The sequence below is a fragment of the Branchiostoma belcheri genome, unplaced genomic scaffold (assembly GCF_001625305.1).
Source record: "Branchiostoma belcheri isolate BF01 breed outbred unplaced genomic scaffold, Haploidv18h27 scaffold111, whole genome shotgun sequence".
Classification (NCBI taxonomy): Eukaryota; Metazoa; Chordata; class Leptocardii; order Amphioxiformes; family Branchiostomatidae; genus Branchiostoma; species Branchiostoma belcheri.
Window position 1 is genome coordinate 900,036 of NW_017802503.1, and position 11,181 is coordinate 911,216.

Sequence of the window (11,181 nt, forward strand, 5' to 3'; positions counted from 1 at the left end):
CAAGAATCTATATTTTTGAACCGTGTAAGATAAAATTGTTGTAATTCATCCATGTCAGCCTTAATTGCTTGTCGGCAATGCAGGAAAGACAGACCAGGCGTATACGGGCGCGAGGCCCCAGCTAGCTAGAGCCGTTATCTAAGCCCCAACTGTAGTGATAATGCCGCAACAGGTGCCTCTACAAACTCGAAACGTGGGTGTGCTCGAATGAAGGGCGAGAATGTTGCTTTTCTGTGGGTTTTGCGGCAGATTTAGCGCTTTGTCAAGTTAAAATCTTTGAACAATATATGGAGAGACTCTTGCGCTTGCACTTTGTAAGAATTGTTTCTAGTTTTCTTCGTTTTGGAGGCTTTACCATGATGGTAATTTCCTCTATTTCCCCTTCTTACTTTGCTTCAAGAAATTGGCCTCTTAAGTAGGTCGTTTTTATCAACATGAAAATGTTACGGTATTGTGTGAAGCCCGCGCGGAGGCGACGTTAAAGGCATCCAATGCGATTTCATGGCACCAAAACTGGAAATATTTTGAATAAGGCAATCTTTGTGATATTGACACATACTGCTTCACATTAGTACATTTGAATCATCATTTCATACATATTTAAAGCTGCAGAAACAAGCTCCAAGATGAGTCCTTTGTTTTCTGGGTGGTACCCTAAAAATCAGCCCAGGACTCTTCCAGTAATCTTTTTCCGTCAGAGTTATGGGAATGTTTGGTCCATGAAGGTCATAGTGTTGGGATATTGGTAGCCTTCGAGCGCGAATCCCTCTCTCCGCGGCAAAAACTCCCTCGGCAGCAAATCGTCCCTCGCGGCGGCATATTACTCGCGTCGCTCACAGAAAAAATAACGCCGACGCCCAACAAGACTGCGAAGGAGGCTAGGATATTGGGATGTTGGGATAGCAGATATCATAATGGTCAACGCCGTCATCAGATGGTTTTGAGTGGACTCCAAGTAGAAATATTTGTATCTGTATCTGTATTCGGCGTAACACACCAGCTTCGCAGGCACGCGGCGCGGCGGCAGCTAGCTATATCACACCGAACGACTTGTTACACTTAATCGTTGCACATTTGATTGCAGGAGTTGTTTAAAGCTTTCTAGTGATGATGCCCCAACTGTGCTTGTTTAAAAACAATTATGTCGAATTCTGGTATATCTAAAGGAGCAAGGCATGTTTAATCTATAGAAAAATCTGGATTAAATCCAGACATATGGATACCCGCATTCAATACGTCACGGGCCACCATTATGATTAGCCTCACCAAATAAATCACTAAATAAAATAAATTTCTTCGTTTTTCAATATACTACGCCGTGTACAACTTTGTTGAACAGCGCAGGGTTTTTCTTTGTATCATCATCTAATGATAGTCAGTTTTATTTTTATATATGTTAACTGTACCTGTTCATCATGTTTTGTTTAGACCTGTACGAGGCCAGTGTGACAAAAATGTGCAATAAAAGTCGTCATTCATTTGTTCAAATATTATTATTTTTCGCTGCACGAAATACGCACCATCCGACCTTAACGCGATCATTTGATCCACCATGGTTTTCCTCGGGGCTGCAGGAGCTCTGTCCCGCCCGCCTCAGATAGGTTTCCCGGTGTGTATTTCACGAGAGGTTGATTGGCCCTACCACGAACGCTGGGGCAAACCAAATCCCCAAGATGCCATCTCTATTAGCGTAACACTCCTACCGGGTCGGCCTGTTGCGCTGGGCGGGGGAAGCTATTAGGGGAAAACTACTAGAGCCCCGAAGACTTGCCTGAACACCCCAACAGGCCCCAATCACGTAAGGCTGGATACCAGGCTATTCTTCCTCACGTACTGCACGGCTCTCAACATATCCTGTCAACGTACAGACATCCTGTCTCTTTTACTGTGTCTCCTGTGGATTGTAATTACTGCTGCTTTTCACGTCCTCGAAGTGGCAGTGACACTCAATTCAAACGGCAATTGCCGTTTTAGAATAGATTTATCTGGTGATGATGTACTCCTCCACTTGGCGAATTCCGCTCTACCATACATTTATTTATTTATTCATTTATTACGATTGACCACATACATAATATACATGGGGGCATGGTGGAACAGGTGCACCTAAGTGCACCTTTTAAAGGCCACCATGCCCACGCTCTACCATACACGAAAAAACAATCGATTTTTAAACACTTCAATCCTTTTATCCCTAACCTGTGGCATGACTGTTTCTTGTTCTATTCTGAGCTGGCTTTAGATACTTAGTAGTTGGTACGTCCATTAGTTTAAGAGTCATTTTGTACATCGTCGACTGGGTATTTTTCTTCTGTCTTTCAGTGACACCCACAGTTTGTTTTTATGTCTTACCGGTATTTCAGCAAGGGGTAGGTGTCACAAGTCGCTCGGTGTAATGTAGCCAGCTGCCGCGCCGCGTGCCTTCGATGCTGGTGTGTTACGCACGCCGAAGGGCGGTTATACAGATACAGATTTCTCGCACGCATTTCTTTCAAGATTCTGGTTAACACCCACGCTCTTCCCCGATAAACAACAAACCACCCGCACCCAACCATCAGTCAGTACTTAACGCAAAGATTTAAAGCAATTATCGACAAGGACGTTGCTGCTTGAAACGCGCAATGCCACAGCATGTCGCGAAAGAAGAAGAAGAAGAAGAAGGTCTCCCGTGCTCTTGTCCGAGCGTAGGGTGGTGCCCATCTCCATTTCGTTGCCCGAGCGTAGGGTGGTGCCCATCTCCATTTCGTTGCCCGAGCGTAGGGTGGTGCCCATCATTTCGTTGCCCAAGCGTAGGGTGGTGCCCATCTCCATTTCGTAGCCCTTGGGCGACACACAATTGTGCAATGCACTACAGCAGGGGGCTAGTCCGCTGGTAGTGCTGTGTGTTTGACCTTCCCACACTCTTTCTCATATGTGCTGAGTGCTAAGCAGAGAAAGAAGTGTGTACCATTTTTTAAAAGTCTTTGGTATGACCCGGCCGGGGTTTGAACTCACGACCTGCCGGTTACAAAGCGAGCACTCTGCCAATTGAGCTATTGCACCGGTACGAAACAGCATGTCGCGAAACAGCATACATTAAAGGAGGACTCAACAGCAGAGACCAGTGTTGTTTTCTAAAAGATCACATTTTTCGTGAATACAAAATCAACAAAATCTGTAAAATCTAGTTACTGAATAACAAGGAACTTTTATGGTCCATTAGCTGAGTAGTGTTAAACTGGCAAACAAGTATCCAGAAGCACATTGCAAATTTAATTGCTGTACCCTTAATCCAAAGGGTCAAATGCCATATGTTTTTTTACTATTATTGTATTGTTGTTCTTCCATAAATGATAGCCTAATGTCGTTGTCAGTGAAAACAGTCCATAGAGTCAAACAAAAATCTAAAGGATGCTCGTTTCTAAATTTCAGGTCATCAGTCAGACCTCCGAAGGTTTCCCCAGCATGGCAGCCCAAGCCGTCGCTAATCTGACCTCCGTCGCGGCCGGCGCTTTCACAAAAGTCGCCAACGTCACAGGACAAGTCGCCAACGTCACAGGACAAGTCGCCGGCGGCCTCCTGAACCACTTCGTGACTCGCCACGCGAACGCCGCGTACGGCCTCGCCAAGAACGCCACGGACATCGCGGCAGAGGGCGCCGGCAGCCTGGCCAAAGCCGCAGGTAGGTTTGTGTACAGGGCCGTGAAACTCTGGAATTCTCTACCTACAGATGTTAAGTCCATCTCCCATGTCAAATACTTTACCAACAGGGTGGTGCAATTCATAAAAGTCAGACAGTTATCTTCAAGGTAGAATTCATATGTTTTTTAAAGATTGCCATGTAAACAGTTAAGGTTTTTATGCGACGTGTAACTCCTCTGTTTTTAAATGATTCATGCTGTAAGTTAAGTGTAAATATGTAGAATTGTGTCTGTAATTGTGATGTTACACGTATTTGTATTGGGACCCTGGAAGAATAGCCCATAATGGGCTAAAGGGTATCTCAATAAACTGAAACTGAACTGAAACTGCAGGCGACGCCGGCCTCTGCGAGTTCGTCTTCACCAACGTGACCACGGGAAACACGACCGTGGAGGTGGCTAGCTACGACCCGGCAGCCTGCGGTCTCTACAGCCTCTTCCCGCCCATAAAGTACCTGCTGGTCCTCTATATCCTGGTCGGGATGATCTGGTCGCTCTTCGGCAACGGCAGCCTGATAGGCGTCATCACGACGGACGAAGACATGCTGGTAGGTGGTTCTTAACTATCGTTTCTACCTTACCTTAGGCCCGGTTTACACAGAGCAAAATGTATTTGACCTAGGAAATTGGACGCGCGGCGCCGCACGACACATTGTTTATGCGTGTAAACAGGTCCGCCACCGACGCACGTCGCCGCGTCGCCATTGTGACGAAAGTTGGTATGTGGGTAGGCATTGGAGAGGCAAATATCTTGGCCCTTCTAGCAGCTCCGTTGTGTATTGCAGACGTACCTTTTTCTTACCACCAACGAACCTCTTTTCCAGGAACCTGGCAACATTTTCCTGTGCGCCCTGTCCGTTTGCCACATTGCACAGAACCTGATGTACAGCCCCAGCACCAAACACTGCCTATCATATAATTAATAACGAGTTTAACAATTAAAAATTAACAACGAGCTTTTCTTTCAGCTCGAGAGGCATGCCCCCAGAAGGTCATCTGCTGCTTGACGATCCTGCGGGTTACTGGTGGCTGGTTTGTCCGAAGACGGACTGTTTTGTTGAAAATGAAGTCGTGCCAGCAGATACCCTCTATCTTTCTCAGACACTGTGAATCAAAAGCATTGATTCTCTTCCAGGAACCTGGGAACATCTTCCTGTGCGCCCTGTCCGTGTGTGACATCGCGCAGAACCTGATGTACAGCCCCAGCACCATGCACAGCCTGCTGACGGGAGAACCCTCCGGCTGGCTCTGGATCCGGATCCAGGCCTTCCTGGCCTCCTACCTGTCCTGCCTCACCATCTACCTACAGGCGAGTTTATTGGTCAAACATTACCCGTGGTAGGGGTGGGGTCGTGTGGCGTAACGGCAGAGTGCTAACTCGACTCGGAACCAAGAGGTCCTGGGTTCGAGTCCTGACATGCCACCGATCTTGTGCACTTTGCAAATGTGACTTTTCTACTTTGTTTGTTTGTTTACAATAACGTCGCTAAAGTAAATTTTAAACGTTTAACATCAGCCCATACCCTTATCTACCCACAGGCGGGCCTGCTGTTCTGCCGCTGGGTCCACATCGCCTTCCCGTACCACTACGCGCAGCACCTGACGCGCGGGCGGCTGATTCTGGGCATCGCGGCGTGCAACATGATCGCGCTGGTGCCGCCGCTGGTCGGGCTGGCGCGCGCCGGCCGCGTGTCGACCTGGGCGCTGGACGTGGCGTCCGTGGACCTGGCCCGGCCCGTGAGCCTGCTGCTGCCCGGCACACCAGGAGGCATCGAGAGTACCGTCACCATGTGCCTGAGCGGCTTCGGCGTCTTCCTCACTTGCTGCATCGCCGGTCTCATCTTCAAGGTCAGCAACGTTTTCTTTCTTTCTCTTTCTTTCTCTCCCTCTCTCTCTCTGTCTCTGCTGCCCGGCACACCAGGAGGCACCGAGAGTACCGTCACCATGTGCCTGTACGGCTTCGGCGTTGTCATGACCTGCTGCATCGCCGGTCTCATCTTCAAGGTCAGCAACGCTCTTCTTTCTTTTTTTAGTTTCTTCTTTTCTCCTGCTTAGCCCGTAATAACAAGGGATTGCTAGTAGTATCTTTCTTTCTATCTTTTGGTCTTGTTCTCTTTGGTCCTTTTTTCTTCTTTCTTTCTTTCTTCTGGCCTCTCAGTCACTGACGAAAGCTAGTGGATACTAGCTGAAACGTCTGACGTTTTCAAAATCATATCCAGTTGCTTGAGTAACTGCTTTTTGGCGCATCGTATTACCTGGATGTCTAACCTTCATCGACGTATGATTGTACTTGTCTACTTCTTGAAGGTTGCCTGTGACAGCCAGTCCAAGCACGACCAGAAGGTGGCCTGGGCCGCCCAAGCTGACCAGCTGCCTCGGAAGCTCAAGGCGGTAAAGACCTTCGGGATCGTCGTCGGCGTGCAGTGGGTCTCCTGGATGCCGCTCATCATCACGGTTTGTTTGTTTGTTTGTTTGTTTGTTTATTTAAATTGCAACACTCCACAATACACATTGAGCACTAGGCAGCAAATTCAGCTAATGCCGTGTTCGGCATGCACATTACAAACACACAAGGTCAATGACCTGGACCAGACGTCTGTCACCATGGTAACTAGTCCTGTAGCAGACACCATTTGTTGTTGGGTTACATCATGTAGTATGCTGAGCTAAGCTGGGAGTGCTGGTCACCCTATAATGTTACATGTACTAGTATATGAATGCTGTGTTTGAGTAAGAATATTCAAAAACAGTGCAGTAGTTTTTTTTAGGCTAGACCCGTTTTTAATTGGGATATAACTAAATTAAAAAGAAGGATAACTAGAGAGGAGAAAGTAGAGAAGAGTTTTTGTTTTTTTGTTCTTTACCTTTTCAAGTGTGCAGGGCCATTAGACAGGGAAAAGGAGACCATGTGAAGGTTTACAAACATTATATAAATGTTACCCTTCTAGTATTGACGTCGGTTTTTGTGTCCGATGGCAGGGGGCGACGCTGAAGCTTGTGGGCATCCCTGAGCACACGGCGGCCATCTTGGGTGACGTCACCTACAGCATCATGCAGACCTCGACCTTTACCGATTCCATTGTGTACGCTTATCGTAACGATATATATCGCAAGGCCATGAAGAAGGCCTACCGCAAGCTGCGAAGCGTCGTCAACGACTTCGAGTTCGAGTTCGAGTTCGAGATGAGAACAATGTAATTCAGACATCTACGGCCCTCCGGCGGCCCGCATGCCCTTTTTCGTAAGGCGTAATCAGGCCTATTTAGTCGTCTTAATCCGTAGGCAGCCTCCCCCAAAAATTCGTAATAGTACATTAGCTGCAAAGCGTTAAGTCGTAATCAGCTCTGAGACTTTAACGTAATTCGTAATCGGCTGCAAACATTTTGCGTAATTCACAATCACTCCCCCCCCCCACCCTCCACACACACACACGCGCAGGCCCTCATCTACCTTAAGGCCATGAAGAAGGCATACCACAAGATCCGGAACGTTATCAACAAGTTCAAATTCAAATTCTAAGGGGCCCTGCATGGGCAACCCGTCGGGGGGGGGGGTTGTTGTCCCAACAACGCTCTACGCTAAATTTTGAGAATTCTCCATTACGCTTAGTTTCATAGAGACAGCTACCGTAAGGCCATTAAGAACTCGTACCGCAAGATCCATATAGAATACAACACGGTGTATTCCGTATCGCCCGAGGTACCAGCCCGACCGCGCGTCGGATCGCCCGACGGCCGAAGGCCGGAGGGAGATCCGATCCGCGGGAGGGCTGGGACCGAGGGTGATGCGGAATACACCGTGTTGTATTTTATTTATGTCATACCCACCCAAGAATACGCGCTTTTCAATGCGAAATGAGCAAAAATTTGGTGTCCCTGTGAACCCCAAAATGCGACAACATCAATTCCAACATCCGGATTCTGTATTCGAATTTCGAAATCGGTGCACGCGGTTAGGCCGAAACGCGTTCGAATCGTTCTATGGAACATTTGGAAGGGCCGGGCCGTACGCGTAAAGAACCCCCGGGCAGTACCGCTAGTTATCACACGGGCCGGAACACCCGTATCGAACGTAATCGTGGCCCAGGTAGGACATAAATAACGTTATCAACGAGTTCAAATTTGAATTCCAAGGGGGTCTGCATGGGGGGGGGTCTAAAATCCAAGTGGCTACAACCAATTACGCTCTACGTTGAATTAGAGCGGTTCGTCTACGCTCTACGTGTATATATATATTTTTTTTAACGGTGTCGCTCAATGCAAGGCCATTTTTGGCCACTTCTAGGCATAGAGCTAGAGGTATAGAACTGTAACAGCAACTCTTCTCCCTGAGTCAGAAACATCATGATTGAGACCAGACCAATTTCTCACAATTAGTGAGGACTAACTGACCCAATATATAATTAAATAGTATATAATTAAAACGGCCGATTATGCTCTACGAAAAAAGGGCATGCGGGTCCCCATTTGACCACACTAACCCCAGGGCCAGTCATCAACGAGTTCTAAATCTACTTCGGGCCTTTTTTTTTCGGTCGTCCTGGGGGGGGGGAGACTGAGACCGCAAAGCCATAATGGCGTACCACAATGAGATTCTTTATTGACACAACAAAAAAGTACTGGCAATTTTCTATGGTCTTCTACAACTGAAGATACCAGATACGAAACGTCATCAACGATTTCTAAGTCTATTCAGACTTCGGGATTTTCTTGGTCATCCTGGCGCCTAAAACTCCACCAGACTTTCAGACTTTGATGTTATCATGGTGTCAGTTAAGTAATTTTTGGCCAAAACGTTTTAAATAGAGTGAAACTTCACAAAACAGAACTATAACAAAGAGTTTGTGTGATAGGATAGACATATTTTATATACCAGCGCTGTGGTGTAGTCGGCACCATCAAACGACAACAGAAGAAGAAGGAAGAAGGTCTCCCGTGCTCTTATGCCGAGCGTAGGGTGGTGCCCATCTCCATTTCCGTAGCCCTTGGGCGACACATAGTTGTGCAGTGCACTACAGCAGGGGGCTAGTCCGCTGGTAGTGCTGTGTGTTTGACCTTCCCACACTCGTTCTCATATGTGCTGAGTGCTAAGCAGAGAAAGAAGTGTGTACCATTTTTAAAGTCTTTGATATGACCCGGCCGGGGTTTGAACTCACGACCTCCCGGTTACAAAGCGAGCACTCTACCAATTGAGCTATTGCACCGGTGTAAAATCTGTTATTAAGAAGCCCCAGGCAAGCTGTGCACGGTTTCAGTGCCTTTGGACGTTTGTTTTTCAACGAGACAGATATGCCCATAAATAAATAATAAATAAATAAATAAATTCGAGATAACCAAATATAAAATATAGAATGCCCAAAAAATTATTTGGGTGTAAAATACTACTAGTATGAGATACTATTTTTGCAATAATATTAGAAATATATTTGATATGTATGAATGTCAAAAAGATATCTAATATCTGAAATTATTTGAAAAATATTTAATATATATAGAAATATTTTCAAAATAGATCTATATGGCCCATGCGAACAACCGTGCCTTTCTATAGGACTAGAACAAACAAATTTTAAATTTAGAGAGTCTAAATATGTTTTGATATTAAGAAAAATCTCTGGTACGAGAAGGTTGAGAAGAGTTTATTTTTAACCAAATTACCAGACTAACTCCATTCTGACCACTCTGCATACTAACAACTGACGTCTCACGTTAAAAAAAAGTATTTTCAACCAAACATTGTTGGACAGAAAAACAACCGACCAAGTGTCTTGCTTGTATGGTAGCTATTTAGAATAGTTTCTTGGCCAAGTCAAGTAAGCCTATGTGCACAGCACGGAAATGATCACAGCTTACACAAGCTTCATTTATTAGGTGTAGTACAACCGTTGTCTACATTTAGGTGTAGTACAACCGTTGTCTTTGAGTGATACAAAGTTATGTAGAAGTCTATGAGTCTAAGAAAATCAAGGAGGTTATTCATAACCTCCATGTGAAAATGTAATAATCATTTATTGCCTTCACCAGAAGGTTTTGTTTTTGTAAGCGTTTATATCTCAAGAAGTCATAGATTGATTGGTATGAAACTTGACAGATGTGTAGGTGTTGAGGAGGCCTAAAAGTGATTAGGTTTTCGGCTGCCTAGCGGCTTGTTATTGTACTGCAGCTGAACTTGATATTGATATCTAGTGATCTGGAGATGCTGAGATAAAACTGTTATTAGGTGGAGTATATGAGCAACTGATATGATTCGTCAAACATTTGCAATTTGACAATCGTACAGGTTACCATGATTTGGCGATGGTATGAGGTCGTCTAACTTGTGAAACAAGAAATTGTGCAATGTGTCAAAGAGAGCGTTCTAGACAATGCCTTGTATTGATGACGAGTTTACGTTGTATTCTTTATTCTTCTAAAGAATAATGCTTTGATGTATATGTTTTTAAATCAGCTGTAACTTATCTACTTATCTATAGATAACGATGTTTACGTAATACGTGGTATTTGTTATTCCTCTAAAGAATAATAATTTGATGTATCTGTACCTACTTCAATCTGTGTTGAAATCTTTTGGCTTGTCGTACGTACTAGTTTCTGTGTTAACTGATAAATTGACTTGGTGTAAAACACAAGGATCAGTATTGTTGAGAGTAGTAGTAGCTTTACTTGACAAGTATACAACAATAATCTTGGATATCATAAAAAACAACAGTTAACTTTGTTCACTTCGTATTTTTCCGTATGCTAAGCTGTAGCGGATATGATCATACCTTTATCAGATGATGTTATTGTTGTTGTTAATGTTATTTTAAGAGTTTTAATCAATGTATTAATGTTTTAATCAATGTCATGTTATTTATAGTGCAGCTCCTCAATGTGGAAAATTCTACTGCGACTGACAATCCGAGTGAAACAAACTGGTGGAACTACCTCCAGATGTACAACGTTGCTGCTGTTATATGTTTGTTTAATAAAGATGACGTGAAGGAAGTTTGTGAGTGCGTTGTGTCGTCTTTTCCCACCACATGGAGTCTTGTCTTGTCGTCGCGTAGTGGTGTCACATAGAAAACAGGGTTTTCTTTCCGGTCTGAACTCCTGTACTTTGCCTCAAAACTGGTAGGTGGCGCTGTCACATCAACTATCACCATCATGTTCTGACACCTGTCAGGGCCTAATGCGTTGACGTGCGACGCCCAAACTTTCACAGATGATGGAGAAGATAGTATTCTTTCAATTAGTAGATTGTTTTATAAATACATTATACTTAAGGTCTCATCCATGTATTACTCCGAGTGTACCCTCGGATAGGACGTTAAATGGAGGTCCCGTGTTTGGTGAGAGCCACACCCCACGCACGTTAAAGAACCCACCACACCTTTCGAAAAAGAGTAGGGGCATGCCCCGGTGTGCGATGGTACAGATTCTACAAATTCCGGAGTCTTGCAAAGGATTGGCATGCCAGAATGATCAATGTGATGATCGTAAAGGAAAGACAAGACAAAAGA

The 11,181-nt window shown here is 45.0% G+C and overlaps 1 protein-coding gene across 1 annotated transcript; it reads left to right on the plus strand.

The window, feature by feature from the left end:
* The first annotated feature begins 4,883 nt into the window (after positions 1-4,883).
* Positions 4,884-6,878, plus strand: LOC109487595. The gene is made up of 4 exons (XM_019791603.1): positions 4,884-4,989; positions 5,220-5,528; positions 5,988-6,134; positions 6,660-6,878. Exons 1-4 carry the CDS (start codon positions 4,891-4,893, stop codon positions 6,876-6,878), a joined length of 774 nt encoding a protein of 257 aa, XP_019647162.1. The 5' UTR covers positions 4,884-4,890.
* Positions 6,879-11,181: the final 4,303 nt, after the last annotated feature.